Source organism: Vicugna pacos, chromosome 4 (assembly GCF_048564905.1).
Source record: "Vicugna pacos chromosome 4, VicPac4, whole genome shotgun sequence".
Taxonomy (NCBI): Eukaryota; Metazoa; Chordata; class Mammalia; order Artiodactyla; family Camelidae; genus Vicugna; species Vicugna pacos.
Window position 1 is genome coordinate 78,227,668 of NC_132990.1, and position 23,795 is coordinate 78,251,462.

Below are 23,795 nucleotides of genomic sequence, written 5' to 3' on the forward strand. Positions count from 1 at the left end.
TGAGGGGAGGGCAAACATGGCAGGAGTTGCGGGAGGGCTGTGACTCTGGCAGCAGAGGGCCGCGCGGTGAGGGCCATTGGAGGCCTGTTCCCCTGCACCCAAGTCTGTAAGTGCTCCTTACTGCCGCCACGGGGGGCCCGCCCCAGGTCTGCTCCCACCCTCCCCCCAGAATGGCTGCTGGCTGATTGCTGCTACCAGAGGCAAAGCCCCAGTGAGCAATGGGGGACAGTGGCTGATAAGCTGAGTGGTCACAGGGGTGAGCATGTCAGGTGAGGGCAGCGCCAAGCCTGACTGTCCACAGGTGCTGCAGCAGTCCCCCTGCCCCTGCCCCCTCCCGAGCCACTTCCTTTCCTGTCCCACTCCCCCTCCGCCCCACAAGAGGCTGCGGGCAGCTGTGGGCCCATCCAGGCAGGGGCTGTGGGCCGGCAGGCAGCCCCGTGCCAGGCCCGCCAGGCAGCTGGCGACAGGCCGGGCCCCCCCACGCCCCGAACGGCAGTGGTACCTGACCAGAAGGGCGCAGAGGAGCCCTGAGAAGCAAGGCTGAGGCCCTGAGGACTGAGAAAAGAAAAGTTGTAGGAAGTGCAGGAAGCTGCAAAGAGGCGAGAGAGAATGTGAAAGAGGAGTCCAGAGGAGCATCCGCACGGGGTCCCAGGCGCGGCCTCAGGCGGTGGGGACGGGGACCCAGGGGGGCGGCGGGACAGCACGGGCCTCGAGGCCCACCCGGGCACAGGCGCAGCTCGGCCACCTCCTGCACCTGTTTCCTGGACCGCCTCCTCCCAGCAGGCGGGCCCGAGTGAGGACCCAGGAAACTACACGTGCAAATTGCCCAGCCCCTCGCCCAGCTCGCAGCAGATGCCCCCTAAAGGCCTACTGTTCCTCGCCTGGACTGCTCTGCCCGGGTGGGACCCGTGGTCCTGCAGGCCCCTGCAGGAGGAAGCAAGCTGGCTCATAGTCAGAGCGGGGGGCTGGATGCCAAAGACCCTGGGCCCACCCTGTCCCTCCCTCCCTCTGGCCCCTGGAGCCCCATCTGCAAACAGACGTCCTGACTCTGGCTCCACCACAGTGGCGGCCCCTGGGGAGCTGGGGCACAGCCACATATCTGAGGACAGAAGAGACCTGTCCTGTTCTCTCTGCACGCTGACCTCCAGGCAGAGGCACCAAGACTTGGAGCAAACAACTCAGAGTGGGCACTCCCCACCTGTCACGGGGGGCCACCAGGGCACCCTGGCTCAAGAGGGAGTTGTGAAGAGCTACGGGGCCGGGGCCACTGTTCCCAGGGGTGGGAAACGGGAAGAGGCTCCTGGCTTAGGTCAGCAAAGCCCACGGGAAGCCTTCCTCACACCCAGCCCCCGGCCTTACCTGGGGACCGGCTGGAGGCTCTGGAGGCTGAGCGTTCCCGTGACTTGTAGGGGTACTTGAGCGTGGTGTCCAGTTGCTTGAAGCTCTCTTTGAGCGAGTGGCACTGGTAGTACTCAACTAACTCCTGCAGGATGCACACACTCATTGACCGCTGCCACCGCCTCCAGGTGCCCTGCCCTCCCTCTCCCACCTCCTCAGGTTCACACCCGGGGGACTAATCTCCTTGACCACTAAGGACTACCCTTCCTCCTCTCCCTGCCACCAGCACCCAGACCAGGGGTGGGTGGTCAGTATCACGAAGGCCTCTGATCCTGAAATTTCTCTCCCAAACATTTCTAAAAAGAAATCAGGAAAGAATGCTGAGATAGATGGACACAGATGCTCCCTGCAGCACACTTGACAATGGAGGAAAACTGGAAACCCCTACACATCCAACGCCAGGGAAGTGCTTCTAGGAATCCCAGCGTATCCACGTGCCCGAACGCCAGGCGGCTGCAGCAGGAGCAAGAAGAGAACCTCCTCACTGATGTCGAGAAGTAGACTGAGCCTTGGGTCCAGCATGGCCGTGGCTTGGTTTGAGAAGGGAACATATAAGCCACCCCCAGGCTGCACTCGGAGGTGGCGAGGACTCGCCCTGAGATGAGGACACTGGGTCTGGGGGGGACTGTGGGCACTTCCTTTCACTGTGCGCTCTTCTGTGGCCACTGCGGGGCGTCTGAGAGCTTACATGCTCTAGTCCCATGGGCTCACGTGTAATTAGGCAAAGACACACTTTAAGATCATCTTAAGAAGAACAACGCCTTTAAGAGCTTTCTGGCTGGGCTGGGACAGTGGCAGGTGGGCACTGGAAGCCACGGATGTGCGAGGTTGGCTGGCAGCCAGGCCCTGGATGGAGCCTCCTTGGGCCTCAGTTTCTGGTTCTGACAGAAGGTTCGGGTGAACGCGCTGGGGTGCTGGTGGCCCTCACTGTCCTCCATGGGACTTGGGGGATGAAGTCCTGACGTGGGGGGCAGTAAGGAGGCCCTAGCTGTTCCCAGGTGCCTTCCAGACCAGTTTCCCTGGACCCTTCCCACACTGCGCCCCAGCCCAGGGGTGCGGGACTCCCCCCTGCAAGGCCAGCCTGCAGGCACGGCTGCGGTGGGAGGCGTGGGTCCTCCTTTCGCCCTCAGGGCCAGGCCACGGGAGACCCGGGGTCACCTACCAAGAGGCTTTCGAATTTCTTGGCTTCAGTGATGTGCACCCAGCTGTCCTTCTCCACCACCTTAATGTGCTTCACCTCCTCGTTGAACCTGGGCCAAGCGCACGGCGGCGCGGTTCAGAACGGCACTGGGGGAGGGTCTCCCTGACCCCCCCCCGCCCCCCGCCTCCACATACTTGATGCTAATGGCAAAGCGCTCCGCCTCGGCCGGCCGCTCCCTGATTAGGTAGGTCCCGCTGGCGTGGGATTTGAGCAGGTTGTCGGTCTGCTGCCTCTCCATGTTGCCGGCAAACCTGGAGCAGAGGAACGGGGCCTGCTCACAGACACGGCCTCAAGGGCACCCCGCCCGGGCCACAGCCCCGCCCCGCGGAAGAGCCAGCTGCGACACGAGGCCACGCCCCCAGGAGGCGGGGCGAGCGGGGCCGGGCACCCGCGCGCATGCGCACAGCCCGCAAGGAGGAAGACGGCTGGGGAGAGGCGAGGACCCCAGACCTCGGCCGGTTCCCTAGGGCCTCCGCCCTCCAGAACCCTGGGCCTGCAAGAGGCATTCAGCGTAACAGACGTTACATCAGGCCTCTTCTGCAAGTTTTCACTACTTAAAAAGCAGCGAATAGAAACGCCGCCTGTGGGGTTTTGTTCTGTGTTGCAACACACGGGAGACCACCACCATCTCCGTCAGTGAGTTCCGGGTGGGCTGACGCGACGCTTTTCTTCCAGCTCTATGGGAGTGAAGCCCACCCCCACCCTTGCCTCGGGAACAAAGCGTGTCCCCATTTGCTACTCCCTGCCAGGCTGAACTGGGACTTTTGCAAACAGATGCATCCCAGAGTTCTGAGCTGAGCGTTACCCCATCAAGTGAGAGTCCCAGGTCAGCCCTCCGCCCTCCGCATTAGACCCAAGTGCAGAGTGAGCGACGCACTGAACACACCTGTGGGTCACAGACATGCACGGGGCTGAGCCTCAGTGCCAGGGAGGCCGGGGACACTGAGGCTGCAGGCACATTTCACTGCTGGGCACAGGGGTCCCGGAGTGGCTTCAGGGATGAACCCCAAACCGAAAACCATGAGGGGAGACCTTCCTTGGGTGAGGGGCCCACTGCTCTGGGGCCGCCGCGGGGCGCATTTCTACAGGGAGCCGCGGGCACTGCGGGCAGTCATTTCCAGGCAGCCGGTGAGCCCGCGGCCAACCAGCATCCGAGACTCACACCCAGCACGTCCACTGTCATGTTTTACTAATCAAACAGCCCCCTGCTCTCAACAAGCTCTGTGTGCGTAAATACGCAATTATCATTTTGGCCTTAAATACACCTCCTCGTATATTTTATACGATGAAGCGCAAGTAAGATCCCGTTAAAAAGGGGCTTCATTCTCCCAGATGTTCGAACCTGATGATCTGTTTATCTATGCGGAAACAGGTGCCTCGGGGTAGAAAAGATTTCCCCCAGGCTCCCAGGGATTCAGAGCGAGGAGGGGAGAAGGGGGCTGTGCAAAGCGAGGCTCAACCTTGGAGACAGCCTGCCCAGGGCCTTGGAGGGAACACATCCCCACAACGAAGGGGCCCCGCTGGCCCACTCACCAGGGGTACGCGGTGTAGTCGATCTCCCGGGAGGGCGGCCGGCTGATGGGCGGCTGGCAGGAGAGAACGCTCGGGTTAATGTCTCTCCAGGGGCTGTCCACAGGGTGGGGACCTGCGGCATCTTGTCATCGGTGGCCCGACCCTGGGGCCCAGCGCTGGCTACCAGGATTTCTGTGGACTCAGGCCCAGAGCCACTGGAGTGGGAGGTCCCTGAGGGCAGCAGCTGGGACTCACCATCTCTGTGTAGATGCTCAGTGGGTTTGATTGATTGAATGAAGGACGGAAGGAATGAGAGAATGAACGAATAGCATCCAACTAACAGTGCACTTCATCCCCAGGGAGGGGAGCGGCCTGAAGCCTGCTGGGACCTCAGCAGTGGACAGGAGCACGTCCCACAGCTCGAGTTCCCTGCTGCCTGCCGCCCCGAGGACCGGCACTGGGCGGCTTGGCCTGCAGGTGGAAGGCCACGTGTGCAGGCAAGCCTTGGAGCCCTCCAGACCCCACGCTGGGCCTCGCCGGCCAGCGCCCCCATCGTGGCCTCCCCTCACTGGGCCCCAGGCTGGGTAAAGCCTTGCGGACTACTCCCCACCCCATTCACCGTGCAGACGGGGAAGCAGGCCCAGGGCAGAGCACCTGCCAGCCTACCCCGTGAGTCAGTGACACTCTTCCTCCTCTGCTGTTGGTCCCCTTGACCTGTCTGCAAAGCCTGTCCAAAACGCTTTCTCCTTCAACTGGGCCGCGGGGCCAGAGGCCGGGCAGGGCCCGGTGGGCGGAGCCGGGCTGCCTGGGGTCAGGCACCCGCCCCTGCCCCTTCGGGAGAAGTCTCACTGCCTTACTTTGAGCTGCCTTTCCTCTTGGGGCGCAGGGCTGGGGGCGCAGCACATTCAAGGCTGACGGCCTGGTGCCTTTTCTAACAGGAGTTACTTGCTCTGCAGCACCTGGACGGAAGGGACGCCATACTGCCTTTTTCCCAAATGTCCTAACATCTAGCCCGGATCCTTGTTTGGAATATAAATGATCCTGAGATTCGGAGAAAGGCAGCTGGGTTTTGCTCCGTCATACCTGCTACAGAGATGCCCTTTTAGTTTTTAAAACCACGATGAATTATGACAACTCACTGGCCGGGTTCTCCCCACAGGAGGGCACCCCTGCACCTTGGCCCCCCACCCATCTCCTCTCTGGGCAGGGGACCCCCTCGCAGCTCCGGGGCCAGCTCCCAGCGGCCTGAACAAGTCCAGGACGTCCCAAGTGAGGAGACAGCTCTCAGCACCCACGACACCCTGGCCTCCGTGTCCAGAAGCTTCTGCGGGAAGCACTCACCTTTCCATCCACGGGACAGGGCTTCACAGATGAGCTCGGGAAGTAACCTGACTTCCTGGTTTGCACCAGCCGACCCTGGAAGGGGACAGATGATCAGGGCCAGCGGGACCTGGCCTGGCCCGTGGCGGGGCGAGGAGCAGGGTTTTTGTTAGCACTCAGCTTCTCCTAAGGAGGACAAGGGGTGTTCCTGACAAGCCTGTCACAGCATCATGGCCCTGCTGTGACCTCAGCTGACCTCACAACCATTTTGGGCAGGAAGGTGAGGGGCGTCCCCACTTCACAGATAAGGACACTGAGGCCCAGAGAAGGTGCACGACTTGCTTGGCACTGGGACCGAGACCCATCTCCGGCCAGGCCTTTTCTCTTAACCACACCAGCCCTGCCCAAGCCATGAGGGGCGCGTGGACGGGGGGTCAGCAAAACGCAGTGCGGCCTCGGAGGGTCTGGGGGCGGCTGCTTCATATCCCTGTTCCCTCTGCCTGGAAGACCCTCCCCCTCAGCCCCCTATGTTCACATCGGCAAAGCGTCTCTGCAAGGCCACCCAAACCTGATGGCCCTGGTCACACTTGGGGAGGGGAACTTGGTGGTTGGGGTCAGCGTGGGACAGGCGTGGTACCACAGAGGCCTTCTCAGCTCCCAAATCTCCCGTTATGAGGCACAGTCTAGCACAGTAAGTTCATAAGTAAACATGTAGTGACAAGGCCCGCCACGCAACAACAATGACAACAGTGACAGCACCCGGGCCAGCTCCCGGCACCGGCGTCGGCCCCGAGCAGGGCAGCCCTGGTCGCCCAGGCCAGGTAAGCGCCCCGGGCTCCCATGGCACCGTGCAGACCCGCGGGGGCCTCAGGCTCCCTGGAGCTCCGGCACCTGGGAGAGGGGCGGTGCTGATGGCTCCACTTTATTGGGCCTCACACCCAGAACAGTAGGTGTCACGGCTCAGAACCGTAAACCACCACGCGGACCTGTCTGAGTCCACGTTTGTCCCCTGCACCAGATGGGCTCCTAGGGGAGGGCGCTGGGGGTTCTCGGCCATGGTGCCAAGCATGGTGATGCTGGCCTGAGCTGGGGTGGGGTGTGAGCCGGGAGGGTGTGGCGTGGCCTGGGTGGAGCCTTGGGGATGGTGTGCAGGACCCAGCGAAGGCAGGAGGCAAACCGTGGGGAAGGGGCTTGGACACCAGGAGGAGGGCCTCTCCCTACCCCGTCCAAGCAAACACCCCGAGGCCTCCGGCCTTGCTGACAGCCCACGCCTCTCCACCCCGGTGGTCTTATGCCCCAAACCGGCCCCTGCCCGGGGGAGTGGGGAAGCAGAGGGGGCAGGGGGGGGACCCCAACCCTTCCAGGCCCAGTACCCACCTCCCACCACTGAGACTCGAGGTCCCCTCTCAGCAGCTCGATCACGTCGCCCGTCTGGAAGGTCAGGGCCGGCTTGCCTGGGGGAGCGGGGTTGCCGTGGTAATTCTGCACGGCCACCATCTTGGGACCTGCAGACGACAGGGCCAGAGGGATGTGGTGGTGACTCTGTCCTCGTGGCAGCCCACCCAAGGCTGGCCTTGGCCCCCGCGGCCTTCTCAGGGCTCCTGGACGAGTGGGCGGGGCCTGTACCGCCCCTCCCTACCTTCTTCCCACAAGACTCACACGTCCCTTAGTTAAATGTCAGAAGTAAACTATTTATGTGATTAACACATTCAGCGTCTCGTTTTGGTAAACAGCAGTCTAGTTTTAAACAGCACCCTGTGTGTTTCCACCTAGACGCCTTTCAGATCCGTGACTGGGGGTCAGCCACGCGGAGCGGAGACGGGCAACCCCTCCTGTCAGAGGCGCGGGCTGGGCTCAGCGACTTGCCAAGGGGCAGCTCTGGGTGGACCTGGGGACCCAGCCGAGCGCCCCGAGAACCTGCAGCCGCCCCTGGACCGAGCCCTGCTCTGAGCGGCCCCGCCCCGCGTGGGCCCGCGCCTGTCAGGGCTGGTCGCCCCGGCAGCAGCAACAGCTGCTTTGTGTGGTGTCTGTGTCCGTGAGTAGCTTAGACTCTGTCCAGCAGTGCTCGGGCCGTGTGACACACGAGGCTTCTGGCTCTCGGCACTCCCAGGCCCCGCTCCTACTGCAGAGCAAGGGGGACTCAAGGGGACAGAGACAATGGCGAGGTGACACTAGCAGCGTCCTGATGTCTGGACTCTGCTCGGGGTCTCTGGCTGCAGCTCAGGGCCTCTCCTGGGCTAGAGGGACCCTGACCCCTGCAGGCTGGGCCCGGTCCCCACACCCGGCACTGCACCATCAGAAACTAAGAAGGCTCCGGGGGCGGCGGCCGCGGAGGAGATGGGGTCAGAGGGCGGCACACACCCGGGGAGCCTGGAGCGCAGAGCACTGGGCAAAGCTGACGGCCACTCTGGCCAGGCCCAGGCTCGGCTCCTGGGGGACGTGGACACGGACAATAGCAGAGGAGGCCCAAGTCCCGCAGACTCACCTGGTCCTGCTCCAGAGGCGTCCTGTGAGGACAAGGACAGAGGACAGTGAGGAGGGAAGGCTGCCAGAGCATCGACACTCCCTTCCCCCCACACCCCAGGCAGAAGGGTCAAGGCAGGAAGCGGGGAGGAGACGGACACGTACTGGACACTCACAGGCATATGTGACCCTCTTTCCCTGTGTGACAACCTTTTCCCCATGTGACACTATTCCTACCTATGCCCTCTGCCCTTGGGCCCCTCCGCAGTGCTGGGACTTCCCTCCCCTTCCCCATCCTATCCCTCACCATTAACTCCCACCTCCTCCAGGAAGCCTGCCCTGACTACCCCAGCCGAAGGCCTCCCTGCCTGGGGCTTGTCGTCTGTCTGGGACATGTCCTGCTGCCTGCACTAAATTCTGCCCTCCCTCCTCCACGAGGGCATCTCTGTGCCCCATATAGGGCTTAGCAGGAGCCCTTTAAGTGCTGGTTAATTTGACAGGACCCCACAGCTAAGGGACATGGCATCCACACCCTACAGGTGAATTCAGGGACTGCAACCCCAAGTCAGCCAAAGAGAGGGCTCAAAGCCAAATCAGGATGGGGGCGGGGGGCGGTTGCAGGCAGAACTGGACAGCCGGGCAGGGAGACCGCCATCAGGGGCCAGGAGGCCGTGCACGGGGACCCATGTCTGCTGATGTCCATGAAGGAAAACAAAGGCCCCTCGCAACCCCCAGGGGCCCTGCCAGCCCGCCTGGCCCCGGAGCGTGAGGGCCAGAAGGGTTGAGTCTTTCTGGCTCCAGGCACAGGGCTGCACAGGCTGCAGGGCAGTGGGAAGGGAGCGGTCTGGCGGACTCACCAGGTCTGCAGGAGAACCTGAAAAGGAAGCACATCCGGGTCAGAGGGCAAGCGGCCAACACCGAGGACTGGGGGCCTATCACCCGCAAGGCAGGCGCCGAGGGGTGTGCCTGGGTGTGGGAGTGAAGGGAGCTTCAAGGCCCTTCGTTTCAGACACAGGTTGTAGACAAGTTTGGCAGGTGACCACCACATGACCACGATGTCCCTCAATGACTTCTGAGGGGAAACCCCGAGCTCTGGGGGCCCACGGGAGAACGCAGACCAAGTATCAGACCCAATGGAAAATCAGTTTTCCTGCATGAGCCAGCTCTGCTCCAACAGCCTGATCCTGGGTGGAACCTGGGCTCAAAGGGAGGATTTCCGTAATTGATTAGTGATGCCTGCCGTGGGCAAGGGACAGGAGGTGTCAGTAGGCATGCTACCCTGTTTTCCAGCATGCTCACTCACGGACACGCAGCACCTCAGCTCATCAGATGGAAGGCAGGCTTTCCAAAGATTCTTTCCACCTGCCCTGGGGTGACCCCAGGGGAGGACACAGTGCCAGGGAGGGCCCCAGCCATCTGACAAGCGGACTGCCACTTCACCACCGGACAAAGCCAGCACCACAACGTGTGGCTGATGTGACTTCAACACCATCTAACACTCAGAGTCGCAGACAGACCCAGCAGACAGAGGTGCCAGGTGTCGGGCATTGGGCGGGGAGGGTCAGGCCGAGCAGCTGGTGCCCACAGGGAAGGCAACAGTGAGGCTCAGCCCTGACAAGGGCCTCCCCGGGAGAGGGGCTCTGGGAGCAGCCGGCATCTCCCTGGGACATCCTGGCTCTGGGGGCAGCAAATGGTTAAATGGGCCCTGGCATGGGTTGCTGGCACAGTCCCGAGGTGGAGCTGACGAGGCGGGAATGCCGCCTGAGCCCAGAATGAAAGATAAGAGTGTGGATCGGAGAGGAAGCAGCCTGGGCTCTGCAGAGGGAGAAACCAGGAGTGGCCGGGGCGGGGCAGGTCCCCCCCAGAGCAGCAAAGAAGGGAGTCACGCATATGCCCTTGGGGGAACCACGGGCGCCTTAAAATAAAACCAGGTGCCCAGCAAGGGCTGTCAGTGACACGGGGAGGAAGCCGATAACTTCAGCTTTCAAAAGATACACGACTGCCTATCTGGTAAGGCCCCAACTATAGGTATCATGAAAACACACAAACATAAAAAAAGATCGTGGGCGGGCGGGGGGGGGGCGCGTGCATTTGCAAAAAAGGCTGAATGCAGGTGACGGCTAGCGGGGGTTGTTTTTGCCTGCTGCCATCATACGTCGATTTTATCTCTTGCTTTACCTTTCTCTATACTTGCTACGGAAAATGGGTACTTAGTAATCCCATTAAACAAGATCAAAAAGACTGTTTAAAAATAAGAACACCTGACAAGAACTACACCAAAATGGCACCTTTGGTTATTTCTTGGTACGTTCACAAGTGCTCGTTATTTTCTTCTTTATTTCTTCTCTCTCTTCTTCTCGTTTTTTGATAAATAAGTATGTGACTTTTAAAATCAGGGGAAAAAAATGCCAAGAGAAAGGCACTGTCCAGTTCCCTTGTGCAAAGGACACGTGGCCACCAGAGGGCAGTGTCCACGGGCAAAGCTGGAGAGCCGTGTTGGGCCGGTGGGCGTGTATAGCATCCTCCACCCCGGAGGAGACGGCGCGGTTGCTGGATCTCCACTCGGCCGGAGTGGCCTGAGGTGGGGCCCAGGGGGTCTGGGCTGACCCGCTGGACCCTCCCGGATCAGGGCGCTGGGCCCGCAGTCACGGTAAGGGAGGAACCGACAGACTCCTACTCTGGGAGGTGGTGCCCTGGGTGACAAGCAGGCCTGACGTCTCCCCGTCCACCTGGAGCATGTCAAGCCCTCAGTGAGTGCAGCTTCCCCGAGTGTGGACAGAGGCAGCACAGCAGCATCTCACGGGGAGCCGGGCCGACCCCCCGCAGTTGCCCCGTCCAGCCGGCTGGTGCCCCCAGGATGAAGCCACGGTGCCCGCGCCTCGCCAGACCCAGGGCTCAGCCAGCCCCTGACTGCAGCAGCTCTGAAACCTTTCAGAACCATCTCAGACCTTCTGGCTGCCGGTCCAGCCGCCCTAGGCTGGGCACCCACCCCCAACTCATCCCCCAAACCAAGACAATGCAGAGGGGTGTTGGCGCCGGCGAGGCAGGCAGGCTCAAGTCCCTTCCCCTCCCCGAGCTCAAGCACATGGGTGCTCGTGGCTGCAGCTAAACAGGGCGGGGCCTCTCCAGGTGCAGGAGAATCCCAGGGTGAGGTGTTTCTCTGGGATCAGAAATCACCATGCAACCGCCAAGAAGGCTCTGTGCCCTCTGCGCGGGGGGAGACTCTAGAGGCTTATGGCTGGAGTGGGGCAGGGGGTGCAGAAGAGGCAGCAAGGATCGAAGTTAGGAGGACTTTGGCATAAAGTCCCCACACCTCCCACCCAGGCTGGGTCTTTTGAAACTGTGTGACCCGGGACAGGTGTCTGCCCCACTCTGGGCCTCACTGTCCCCATCTGGTCTCTGCCCCTTGGGGTCACGATGGGAGAAAGGAGAATGTAGGAATGCCGCCATGGCTGGCAGCTGGGAGGGATGGGACCCTCAGCTCAGGACCCGCCCCTGGGCGCAGGTTCCATGGGCAGGGTTGGGGCTGGTACTCACTGCTCTTGCAGGGGGGGGTCACTTCCAGGCACTCCTTGTGTGCCCCGACGCCACACTTGGTGCACAGGTAACCCTGGTAGAAGGTGCCTCTGCACCGGGGGGGAGGGGGCAGGTGAGGCAGACCGCCAGACCTGCCCTGCATCCTGCCCCACAGACCACCCACTCCCCGAAGCCTTGGTCCCCCAGCACCCCTGCCCTAATGCGCAGCCTGGTGCTGGCTCTCCCCTCCAACAGTCCCCGGTCTGGCTTTGCGGCCCCACACAGGGGTTCCTGGGCACCCACAGGGACAGTCACCTCCTCTCCCGGCCAGATCCCAAACACCTGGGGGCTGGCTGGGTCCCACAGCAAGGGGATGTTTCCCCAGGTCCTTGGGGCCCAGCACGGCACTGGCCTGGGCGGTCAGCGGCGACGGGGACGCAGGACAGCCGCAGAGCTGGGCTCCCGCGGGGGCCGGGAGGTGGGAGTGGGTGGGGGTGGGGCAGGAGGCCCGCACCTGAGGAACATCCTGCAGGCTTTGCAGTTGGTGGTCCTGTCGAACGTGTACATCTGGAAGCTGTGCTGGTTGGCGTTGGCTTTGTCGGGCTTGATGTTCGACCTGACGGGGGGAAGCAGATGCCAGGTTCCCTGAGCCCCAAGAAAACAGCGAGCCAGCAGAACGGGCGGGGCCGGGGATCGGGGGGGCAGGACGCAGAGCCTGGGTCTGCCCCGGCTCCCGGGCAGACCCGGGGGGGGCCCTGACACCCCGATGGGATGAGGGCCCAAAGGGGGCTGGAACATGAACCTGCACTGCCATTCGAGAACCTTCCGGGGGGACGGTAACAGGCTACGTCTGGCTGGGCTTGGTATGGGCGGATGCAAGCGCTTGTCAAGAGAGCAAACTGCACTTAGAATTTCAGTCCGCAAGCTTGAAATGTTAGCATCCGAACAAATCATGAGCTGGAGTTCCCCCTGCAGGGCACCCCGCAAGCCAGGGGATGGGCACCGATGTCTGCGAGGCGCTGAGGCACGTCCGCTAGCAGGTGGCGCAAGGGCTGGGGACGGCGCGTGACAAAGGGCAGCACAAGGTGGGCGCTGACTGTAACATTCTTTCAGCTTGGTAAACACCTGACAAATTTCATAATAGAATCTTCGGGAGGAAACTCCAATCCTGGCCCACCGCCAGGCCGCCACCCATTCTGATGGATCCCAGACGTGACCTCCAGCAGCCCCCTGACCTGCCCCCCTTTCACCTCCATTTCCCCAGGAGGAAAACGCCAGGGAGGTGCAGGCACCTGCCCAGTGGCCCCAGGACCCTGCCGCTCTGGCTTCAAGCTCTGATGTGTCTGGGGACCCCGGTGGTCACCCTTCTCTGCTGGACACACTGGGGCTCCTCCTACATGGCACGGACAAACAACTCTGAGGCTTTCCCCAGAAAGTGACAGTCCACCAGCCCGTAAGGCCCCGAGGGTCCAGGTCATCACAGGTCCACCTGGCACCACGGCCATTCCTGGCCACCCACTGCTCTGCCAGTTAGCTGAGTGAGGCTCAGCCCCAGGGGCAGGGGACGGCTGAGCCTGCCTGGGACAGGCTGTGGCAGATCAAAGAGGAAACCCCCGGGTGGGGCTGGCGTCACGGGGCGGTGAAGACAGGCTTGGTCTCCGGTGATCTGAACCACCTCTTGTCTGAGAGGCTCCCTGGGCAAAACCCATGCAGGGCACCCACCCCCCGTAGCGCTGCCACCCTCAGACTCACATGGCCATCTCAAACTGCTCCATCCACTTCCTCTTCATGTCTTCCGTCTTGCAGAAAAACTGGAAGCCCTGCTTTCCTTGAAGGTGAATTAGATAGAAGCCATAGGACCACTGCAGGAGGAAATGGGACACGCTGGCCACAGGCACGGCTTCTGGCACGTGGACACGTGGACACACACAGTCGTGCTGGGGCCTGTGCACGCACATGTCTGTGCACGTAGTCACGCGTGTGTGCACGTGCACTGTATGTGTGTGTACTCGTGCCTGCGTGTGCACACGTGCCTGTGCGTGCATGTATGCACGTGTAGGCACCCCCTCTACCAGCACGTCCCGGGACCACCCCCGCCGAGGTGTGTCCTCAGCGGAGGTCTCTGCTGGTGCCGCCAGGGCCACCTCTCGTGATCCGTGCTCGGGAGCTCACCGGGGCCCTTCCAGGACGCCGGCCCACCCACTTTCACTTCCTAAATGTGTTGCCAAAAACCTCACTGGTCTCAGGTAGGATGACAGGAGGAAAAAAAAACAAAAAAAAAACAGGAAGAGAAGACCATGGCCCGGGGGAACCGCAGCGAAGCCGGCCCAGCTGCCCCACCGCTCAGCCACCACCAGGCCTGGCCGTCTCCCGGGGCTTCCCAGGGGGCCCAGAAAGAAGAGTTCGGAAAGTCTGAGCCACTTTGTGTTGGAAGTGATGGAGGGAAAAAGGATGAGAGGGAGGGAGGGAGGGAAGAAGAGAAGACAAAGGATGCAGAGCGAGAACAGACCAACCCTGCTGGCTAGGAAACCACCCAGATCCTTCACCCCGGGACTGGGAGCGGGAGCAGCAGGAGGGAGGGCGGGCCCTCACGCCACTCCCCTCCGCAGTGGGCGAGTCTTGTTATCGCGAACATGTGTCGCATCGTAATTCAGACACTGAGGGAAGGACGGAGGAGGAGGAGGAAGAGGGTCACCAGCCCGGCTCAGGAGGCGAGGAGGAGGCGGCGAGGACAAGGGCGCGAGGCGCTTACCATTTTCCCATGAGACTAGGAAGCATGAGGAGAGGAAAGGAAAAGGGGAGACGTGGTCACCCAGGGGCCTGGCCCAGCCTGCGGTGGGTCCTGCAGTCCAGGGCACCGCCCACTGCCAAGTGCCCCAGCATGGGGCGGCAGGGCCAGGGCCCTCCTCCAAGAGAGCCAGCTGCCAGGGGCTGAACTCGGAAGGCGCGCTGTGCATTTGGCCCCCGCCTGGGAAGTGGCCTCAGGTCATGCCCCAGGGGCCCTCGTGGCTTGTTCTGAACATGAAGGTCAGGTGGGGCACCCCTAGTAGCTCTTCCAGGTGATACCTGCATTCTACCTGTACGCGCGGAGTCCAGGGTCTGAGATTTTTAGCACATTGGTTCCTGGCCCCCACACCTAGCCCAGGGCTGCACACAGTAGGTGCTCAAGCACTATGTGCAGAAGTCTCTGCAGGAGCAGGGCTGAACAGGAGAGCACGGAGGCTCACCCACAGCAGCCACGGCCCCACCCCCAGTACTCACGGCCCCAGAGGCCACAGCCCACTGGCTGGACATGGAAGTCTGACAAGCTGCAGCAAGGCTCACCCAGAGCCCTCCTTCAAACCTGGGGAGCAGCGGGAAGGTCTGCTTGCTGCAGGGGCGCCCGTGGGCTGGAGTCAGCTCCAAGGCCGCTCAGGCCCGGCCCTCACCAGAGACCTTGGGCCGGCCCCTCGACCTGGCCGCCTCAATGGGGAGCTGTGACCCGGACCCCCTCCCCCGGGAAGGCTCAGACAAGGGCCAGGAAGGTGCTGGGCCCGGCAGAGCAGGCAGAAGGCGACTGCCCCGCCTGGCCACCCTTCCTCCGGCCAGCCCCGGACTCCTCCCTCGGGGGGTGGCCCCGCGGCCCCGCGGCCCCGCCAGGAAGCCGGGCACACCTTCTTGACGTCCTTGTTGTTCATGGGGTCGTCGGTCACCTTGTGGAAGGACAGCTCGATGACCTCCTTCAGCTCATAGCTGTAGCCCCTCCTCTTGCAGACGATGACCACCTTGTCAAACAGGAACAAGTACCTGGCCCGACAACAGCGCGGCCCGGGACCCGTCAGCACGGCCAGCACCACGGCCAGCGCGCTGGGCTCCGGGGCCGCGCGGCAGCCGGGCAGCCGGGCAGCCGGGCGGGCAGCGGGAGGCTGCTCCCTGCCCAAGCCCAGCCCTCCCCCTCTGCCTGGCCCACTCGGCGGCTGGCTGACCCCTCAGCCAGGTCTCGGCTGCCCAAATGCAACTCCTCCAGGAAGCCCTCCTGGGCTCCCAGCCCCCAAGGCCCAAGGTGCACATGGGCTGCTCCACTCCCCGCTGCCCCAGCTGGCCTCTGACGGTCACTGCCTGCTCACACGCCCAGCCCCCACTAGACTGGGAGCCCACGGGGGCAGGGCTCGGATCTGCTGTGACCCTGGCCGTGGCCCCAGGTCTCGCACATAACAGGTGAGCGTGGAGGACCAGACACGGGGCCGGGCCAGCTCATCCCGTCACCCGCCGGCACTCCCACGCAGTCATCTGGCAAAGAGCTGACGCGGCCACTGCATCTGTCCTGGTTCCCGGGGGCCCGTGGGCTCGCAGACCGGGGCCTCTGGCTGCCCCCCAGCCCAGCCCAGTGTGGGCCCAGGGCAGAGCAGCCCCAGGGCCTGACCTGGCTCACCGTCCCTCTCGCTAAGAATGAAGGAAGCAATTAAAACGGAGCGACACAAAGCCGAGTCCACAGGAAAGCTGCTCCCCCACCCGCAGGGGAGTGGGGTGCCTGCCTCAGGGGTGCCGCCCAGCCCAGCACCTGCTCTGCTCACCTGTCTTGCTTGGTGTGGTTGACTATGGACCGGACCTTCAGTTCCCCATCGATCTTCGGTCTGCCAAATTCCTCCAGTTTCACTTGCTGGAAAGAAAGGGGAGGCTGTGAGCCCCAGTGCCAGAGCAGGACCCCCAGCCCAGCCCCTACACAGAGAGACAGGGCAAGCAGACCCACACCGGGGGCCACCTCCCGCAGAAACCGAGGGCGGGAGCTGTGCGATGAGCCCGGGGGCCTGGCTGGCACTGAGGACGAGCAGGGGCAGCAGAGGATGGGGAGGAACCGGCCCCAGAGGCTCGGCACTTGCCCCCCAGCCCCGCCGAGGACTCTCTCCGGCTCTGCGGCAACAGAGAGCGATTGATGGTGTGGGTCATGTTAAACAGGCCACTGTTGTGTGGAGCCCAGAGCGGGAACCTGGCAGGAAAAGCCAGACGCCCAACCCCGAGAAGCCAAATTAGAAAGAGAACAAACAGCGCCTATCAGATGGAGCGGGCGGGGCGTGGGGGTCCTGCCAGTGGTTCACGGCCACAAGGCAAAACCCCCTCTCCAGTTTGCAGAGACCTCATTTTCGTTTTCCGCCTGGTTTCTGTCTCCGTTTTGCTTTGATTCAGAGAGATGTCCCTGAGCACGTCCCCTGCACGGTCTATGCAGACATAACAGGGAGGGGGGACGCCCCAGGATGCTGACAGGCCGGCCCACTGGCGCTGTGATGGGTTTCTCAGCATCTTCTTTCAGAGTTTTCTGCATTTTTCAGAAGCTGCCAGAGCATGACTAGGGGCACAGCTTCAGTGTCACAGAGGAAGGGGCCAGTGCCCTGCTCAGGGACTCGACTGGGCCTCCACGTCACATCTCTAAAGTGCCGAGGAAAAGTGCCACCTCCAGCGGCTGGGACAGAGCCAGGACCGGGTTGGGGGAACGCTGCAGGGCTGGACCGGGTCGGGAGAACCCGGCGGGGCTGGGCAGGGCAGGGCACCTGGCCACAGGGCTGCGCCACACCTGCTCACCTGCTGATTTCTTTTTGTTATTTAATGAGCAAATGTTACTCATATATAAGAACTAAAAACAAAAAGGTCTTCGTGTTACAAAAGTAGTGCCTAGCATTTAGAAAACATCTGACGCCCAGTGAGAGGAGAACCCACAGCCCCAGACCCCACCAGGCAGCAGCAGCAGCAGCCCGGGGCGCAGCCATCCTCAGCCCCCTCTGCACTCTGAAAGGAAACAAGAGTGGGGTCGGGACTTCATGCCATTTGGCAACTCTTATCTTTGCTGGGGGACACGTCACAAATGTCCTGTCTGGGTGCTTCTGACCCTGGTTAGGGGGACCGGGCTAGTGGGCGGCCCAGGCATCAGGGCCCCTTCGCAGAGGCTGCTGTGCTGACTTGCCCTTGACAGGGATCTGCTTGGACCCTGTAATTTCAGGGACCAGAGAGTGAAAATGTGTGTAAACCAATGGTTCCGGTCCAGGGGTACTTCTGCACCCGGGAGACATCCGGCGATGCCTGGAGGTGTATCTGGTCATCACTTGGACCCCGAAGGGTTGGGGGTGCTACCAGCACTAGTGGGCAGAGACCCCAGGTTTTGCTCAACAGCCTACAAAGTGCAGCAGATGATCCGGCCCCAAAAGTCAACGGTGCCGAGGCGGAGAAACCCTGTTTAGATGTTCGGCAGATCCGTGAGAAGTGGGGACTGGTTGGCAGTCAGGGAAATGTCTGCCTCCTGGGATGGCCCTGTAGGACACGGTGGCTCACCCAACACCCCAAGGCTGAGCCTCTGACGGACCAGGCTGGGGACAGGGTCCCGTGAGGTGTCAGCCCTGCCTGCTGGAGCCCAAGGCGGGGGGGAGAAGCCAAGGGCAGCTCCAGGCAGGGTGACCAGACCCTCTCCGTTGTCCCTCCTGGGACAGGAGTTGTGAGTGGGCCAGGGGTCCTGGACCAGAAGGAGCCTCCCGCCTCCCCGGGAGCCACATCCTCCTCCTGGACCCCAGAAAGTCTGGTCCAGGCCAGGGAGGGAGGGCGGAGCTGCCCTTAGCCCGAGGCCACAGCTGCGCTCAGGGCGGGCGGCTGGGCGGGCTGAGGCGCACAGCCGGCGGTCCGAGGTCAGACCCAGCCCCAGAAGCTGCTCCGGGCTCTCGGAGGGCAGCGCTTGGCATGGCCCGCTTGCCTTCCCATCCGGGATGGATGGAGTGGGTGGTCACCTTCCGCTTACTCAATATTGCGAAATTTTAAAAAATACGTATATGTGGTTTTCATACAATATGATGTAAATGTGCAGTCAAATTGTAGTAATTCTACCTGATAAAACTGAAAAAGGAAGTACGTGTATACGGTCTTAACCTTCACTCTTTGGGGAGTCAGCCGCACTCACCAGGTTTTCTATAGAGCTCTGAAATTCGCTGATTTTCTTCAGGGTCTCCTTGTCCCGCTTAACTTCGTTTATGTACATCGCCAAGTCCTGGAACACAACAGGGGTGGGCCCGGGTGAGCAAGGGGTGAGCAGGTCTGTGCTGGGTGGGGCGGGAGGGGGCTCAGCCCCCAACCCCCACCACACTTGTCCAGGGGCGGGGTATTTCCAAAGCACCTTCCACCGTCCCCAGAGGTGGCTGGTCCTGGAAATGGCACAAGGGTGAGAAGCCTCACCTCACTGGACAAATGAGGCAGGAAAGGTGACACCCCAAAGCTGCGCCCCATCGGTGGGCCAAGAAACTCCGTCTCCTACAGCAGCTCTCCACCCCTTCTAGGGGGTCCCTTGCCCCTTTCTTGACAGCGCAGTAGACTTGGACCAGCCCACTTCTTAGCCCTCAGGAAGTGGGCACCCCTCCTGGAGTCTCGGCAGAACTCAGGGACCCCATCTACCCCGCCATCCACACACTGCAGCCTCCTGCTGGCCACCAGGGGGCACTGCCCGCTGCAATCCAGAGGGTTGAGTGCGCCAGGCACCCAGCGTCTGGAGTGGAGTCCCTGAACCAGGCAGAGGGTGGAGGTGACATCTGGCTCCAGCCTCCCCTCCAATGCCTCCAGGTGGTCCCTACGAGGAGCCCAGAGGCAGGGCAGAGTCCAGGATCTTGAGGTACAACATTACAAGATGGGCCTAGTGAGCTATCCAACCACCGTGGCCTTCGTGGTGGTCCAGGCCACAGGGTCCACACACGGCTGGAGTGAAGCTCTCCAGGAGCACAGGGCCACTCCAAGAAGCTCTCGACACAGACCACTGAGCAGCGTGGGGACAGAAACCAGAGAGGGGACAATCCTGGGAATGTCACTATGCAAAGACCGAGGTGGCACAGGACATAGTCAGGTGACAAGGACAGGATCGGCCTGAGCCAACACACAGGTGGGAAAGGACGGAGCACATTCAGGGGCTGAGAGCGGCCCAGCTTGCCTGGGAGGTGGGGCACTGGTGGTAAACACAGCTGCAAAGCCGGCACCAGCACCTGGGGGGGGCCTGCTTGCGGGATGAGGAGCCTGACGCAGTGGGCAATGGGGAGCCGCAGAGGAGGGACGTGAGTTAGGCTCCCCTTCCAGGGGCTGAGCTGCACAGTGAGCTTCTAGGGACAGAGGTTTGGAGGGGAGAGGCGGTGTGGCTGGGGGTGGTGGGCACTCCAGAAGCAGATGCTGCAGCCGGGGCCATGGGCAGCACCGCGCCAGGTGGCCCAGAACTGAGTCCAGCGCCCGGGCACGGGTGGCGGCCCTGGCAGACGGTCAGGAAAGCAGGAGGACGAGTGGCCCCGGGGGAGTCACTGTGGGCCAGGGGACACCAGGAAGAGACCCCTTGCGGCAGCCCCCCTCCACCCAGCCTCCGCCCTTGAGTGTGTCTCACCCACCTCCCTGCCCCTTGCTGTCCCAGGAAAATCTACGCCTACGGTCACGGGGTAACGTTGTTAGCGAGTCCAAGTGCTGCCAACGATGGCGGGCCTGGCGCCTCCCGCCCCCGGCTGGCCCGGCCCCCCGGTCCGTGTACCCGCCCACCTGCATGGCCTCCAGAGCTTCTTTGAGCTGCTGCCTCTCTGGCCGGTCGGTGGAATGGCTCAGAAGTTCCTGGAGGGGAGAGAGGGGACTCACGTGTCACCACTCGGGGGTCCTGGTCTCTGCCCGCTCCCCCACTCAGCACCGGGTGTGCACACAGAGCCGGGCCCTCGGGACGAGAGCCCGCCGCCCACCCAGGATCTGGTCCGGCTGCCCAAGTCCAGCAGGCAGCCAGCCAGCCCTAACCCAGGGGACACACCGCTGCAAGGTGACGTGTCCCCAACTCTCGTGGACAACGGAAGGGACGTTAAGACAGTGTAAAGCAGCGTGCTGAGATGGTAGGGGGCCTGCTGATTCACTGACGAGCTTCGCACGGCTCCTCGCAGAAACAACCGTCCGCCCCACAGGCCTGTCTGTCCAGAATGACTCTATTTCCACGGCCACCAGGAAGCTCGGGGACTGGGTTCAGTGATCAGCTACGGCTCGTATTCCCGGCCTGACGACACTTCTGTCTCCTTCCAGTTCTTCTGCCCTCTTACTGACTTGAATCATAACTTCCCTTGTACATTCACTACGACAGACGTTCACGAGACACCTGAGCGCTGACCCGACCCTGACACGCATTTCAGTCTTTGCGTGCCGGGCCCGGACTGTCTTCCCTGTGTGGCCCCCACAGCCCTGGAGGCTGCCGGGCCCTGACACTCTGGCCGCTCTCACCTTCAGGAGCAGGTGGTATTTGAGGACCCTCTGCATGGGCACCACCAGCAGGTCCTGCAGCTTAAACTTGCCGTCCTGGACCTTCAGCGTGCATTCCTGAGGGCCGGGGAGCAGCAAGTGAGTTCGGAGCTCCCTGCCTGGCAACGCTGGGCCACAGTACTGCCGACCCCAGCCTGGGGAGGCAGGGCCGACCCAAGCCCAGGACTTGGCCCCGGCGTCTGGGCCTTGCCCGGGCTGGCTCCCAGAGACACGCCCCCAGCCAGGTGTGTGCAGACAGGTGGATGGGGGCCGGCTGCCTCTCACGGCCTCAGGGGTTTGCAGCGGCCACGTGGGGTCTCTGGGATTCTGACTGACCCCTGGCCTGCGGTCTACCAGAGACACTCGGGAAGCCAGCTCACTGAGGTGGACTGCCCTCAGGGGCTCCCCACTGGTTGCCTGGACACAGGGGCATCAGGCGTCTCCAAGGGGGGGCGTCATGCCTAGCATTCCTGGAGCAAAGGGACGTTGCACCAGGGTTCACTCTGGAAACAGTCTGGCCAAACACCACATGGGAAGTCCAGCGTCCAGGGGCAGCCCGGCTGCCCCAGTGAGGGGCCTGGAGAGGGGCTCACGTGGGAAACTCAGCAAGGACCAGAGTCCAGCCCTGAGCCTGGGGTGAGGACACAGCAGGGGTGGGAGGCTCTGAGGCTCCCAGCAACGTCGTTACCTAGGGCCCCCTTGGCGTCAGGGGTCAGTCGCAGCCCCTCACTCAGCTGGACCTGGTCCCGGGCCCTGCCACCCCCGCACCCCGGGACTCAGGCTGGGCCCTGGTCTGGGACGGTGACCTTCCCCTGCCCACTCCCAACCCCAACAAAACAGAAAGGAAAAAAATCATCTCCAAAAACATCTACACAAAAAGTCACATCACCGCCCCGTCCCTACCTTCCCACGAGACCCCCAAGAGGCCAGGGCACTGGGAAGGGCCAGGGCCAGGGCCAGGCCGGGAAGCCCCTTTACCTCGACTTTTTGTCTGAAGTCCTCCCTGCTGGCGAGGAGCTGGTTCAGCGTGTTCTGGGCGTGCTCCATGTGGCTGCAGTACTCCCCATAGATCAGGAGCCTGGACGGCAGGGGCGCACACACGGACACACACACACTCGGTGTGAGCCCGCTTTCACCGCAGGCTCTAAGCACAGCAGACGGGTCACTCCCCGTGACAGCTCCCCACGCGTTCACACGTTTGATGGTTTTGTTCTTTCCGTGTGGCTGCCTGCCTCCCTCCCTTCCCGAAATACCGCCGGCCTTGGAGGAGGGTTGTCAAATGCTGGGATGGAGGGCACCCCTGTCCTCCCCAAACCCGAAGAGGGACCCTTCTGTGGTTCTGTTTCAGGTCAGGGCCTGGTGTGGGGATGCCATCCTCAGCCCCGCATCCTGACCCTGGAAAAGGCCAAGCTGGAGAGAAGCCCCCTTTCCCAGGCGGGGGGACCTCAGCAGGCTGAAGCTCCAGCCCACACACGGGGCATGAAGGCCCGTCCTGGTGGCCCCTGAGCTGACGTCTCAAGGTGCGGGGACCCTGTGGGCCCCTCTTGCTTGCACCCGGCACTGCTGCCCTGTGCCTGGATCCTAGGCACCCGCCTCTCCGGGCAAGGTGACGTCAGCCCCAAGTGTCCCTCGGCTCCTGGGAGACGGGTACGTCGGCCTCAGGCGCCCAGAGGAGCCGTGGGGAAGCCGCCGTGGGAGCAGGCGCTCTCTGTGATCCAGCCCCGCCTCCCCCTGCAGGCCCCGCTGCGTCCACTGCATCCTGGTCTCCCACCGGCCAGCCTGGGTCTCATCTTGTGCTGCCTCTTCCTAACCCCCTCTTCTCTGACCCCAACTGGGCGTACGACCGTTCCCCAGGGCCCACAGACGGGAGCCCCCAGCCCCAGGGCCCCAGCACTCTCAGGGCCTCAGGTCCCTAGCCTGAAACTTCATCTTCGAAAACCCGGTCACCGGCTACAGAAGAGGCCCCTGCAGAAGAACCAGGCAGGGGACGCCTCCAGCGCTGGGAGCCACCCCGACCGGATGCTTCACCCACGACGTCATGACTTCACCCCACTTACAGACGTGGGATGATGAGCCCCACTCTCAGGCGAGGAAACTGAGGCCTCAGTGAACTTGCTAAGAGTCCTCAGCCAGTAAGGGGTGAAGGTCTGGCCGCCGCCGCAGCCTCGCCAGGCGGCCGGGCCAGGCACAGGAACCTGTCAGATGCCAGGTTACGCTGCGCGTCAGCACACGTCTGAGGCCGCCCCCAGCCCGGCTCTGGGAAGCTCGGGACAGTCTCTGGGAACAGGCCCGGATGGCCTCAGGGCCGTTTCTCTGTCCCCCGTGGACGCAGCTTCACCTGGGGGCACCCGGCGAGGCACGCAGGGTGGGCAGTCGGGCCTGCGCCGTCACTGGCTTCACTTTCCAGGGGGGAAGGTGCTCCAGAGCCTCCTGGTCCGTGGGAATCCCTGGGGTCTCCCCACAGGGCCCAGGGGGCCAGCAGTGACCACGGCTGGGCCAGGCATCGGGAGACCCCGGCTCTGCCAAGACCTCCCCGGGGCCTTGAGGGTTTGGGGCAGAGGGCCGGGTCCTGTGTCTGCAGCCTGGAAAGCAGTCGGCCCCAGCTGGCAGAGTGTGACGCTCCGACCAGGAGCCACAGTGCACGAGGGCCTGAGCCCTGGTTTCCACTTAAGTGACTCTGCTATTCAAGTGAGAATTTTCATTGAAAAGTTGCTTAAAATCCATCATCTCTGGAAGCAGTTGGGGCCTGGAGCCAGAGGTTTCTGTGCAAGTTGTTTGAGGTGAGCTGACGGGTGACGGCCTGGACACCCACATCAAGGAAAATCTGCGTGGGCAGCGAAAACGCTGATCGCAGCCCAGCAGACGCCTCACTTTCCAGGTCACAAAGGCCCCTGCCTCCTGCTCTCTCTCAGGGCCCCCACGCACTCCCCGTGCTCTGCAGACCTCATCCCAAATGCCCGGGGCCCCACAGCTCTGGAGCGGCCAAGCCAGCCTTTTGGGGGCCCCCTTAGCTTCCACACTCCCCAGGCTCAGCTGAGCCCGAGGTTTTGGCAGACAAGGTGTGCGGAGAGCAGATCCCAACCCTGCTTTCCCCACAGCATCAGCCTGGGCTGGCAGCCTTCTCCAGCCAGCAAAC

The 23,795-nt window shown here is 62.7% G+C and overlaps 1 protein-coding gene across 3 annotated transcripts in view; it reads right to left on the minus strand.

The window, feature by feature from the left end:
* VAV2 (vav guanine nucleotide exchange factor 2) overlaps positions 1-23,795 on the minus strand; it is a 168,079-nt gene that overhangs the window by 6,554 nt on the left and 137,730 nt on the right. For 2 of the 3 annotated variants that reach the window (XM_072960498.1, XM_072960497.1), the window contains exons 9-25: positions 21,638-21,737; positions 20,642-20,737; positions 19,928-19,996; positions 18,327-18,413; positions 15,964-16,049; positions 15,064-15,196; positions 13,163-13,272; positions 11,925-12,026; positions 11,432-11,520; positions 8,752-8,768; positions 7,917-7,938; positions 6,809-6,936; positions 5,453-5,527; positions 4,133-4,185; positions 2,734-2,850; positions 2,561-2,648; positions 1,360-1,483 (exon numbers count right to left, since the gene is read on the minus strand). In XM_072960498.1, the coding sequence (XP_072816599.1) occupies positions 1,360-1,483; positions 2,561-2,648; positions 2,734-2,850; positions 4,133-4,185; positions 5,453-5,527; positions 6,809-6,936; positions 7,917-7,938; positions 8,752-8,768; positions 11,432-11,520; positions 11,925-12,026; positions 13,163-13,272; positions 15,064-15,196; positions 15,964-16,049; positions 18,327-18,413; positions 19,928-19,996; positions 20,642-20,737; positions 21,638-21,737 (1,496 nt within the window). The remainder of the gene's footprint in view (positions 1-1,359; positions 1,484-2,560; positions 2,649-2,733; positions 2,851-4,132; positions 4,186-5,452; positions 5,528-6,808; positions 6,937-7,916; positions 7,939-8,751; positions 8,769-11,431; positions 11,521-11,924; positions 12,027-13,162; positions 13,273-15,063; positions 15,197-15,963; positions 16,050-18,326; positions 18,414-19,927; positions 19,997-20,641; positions 20,738-21,637; positions 21,738-23,795) is intronic. The other variant, XM_072960499.1, reaches the window with a different exon arrangement.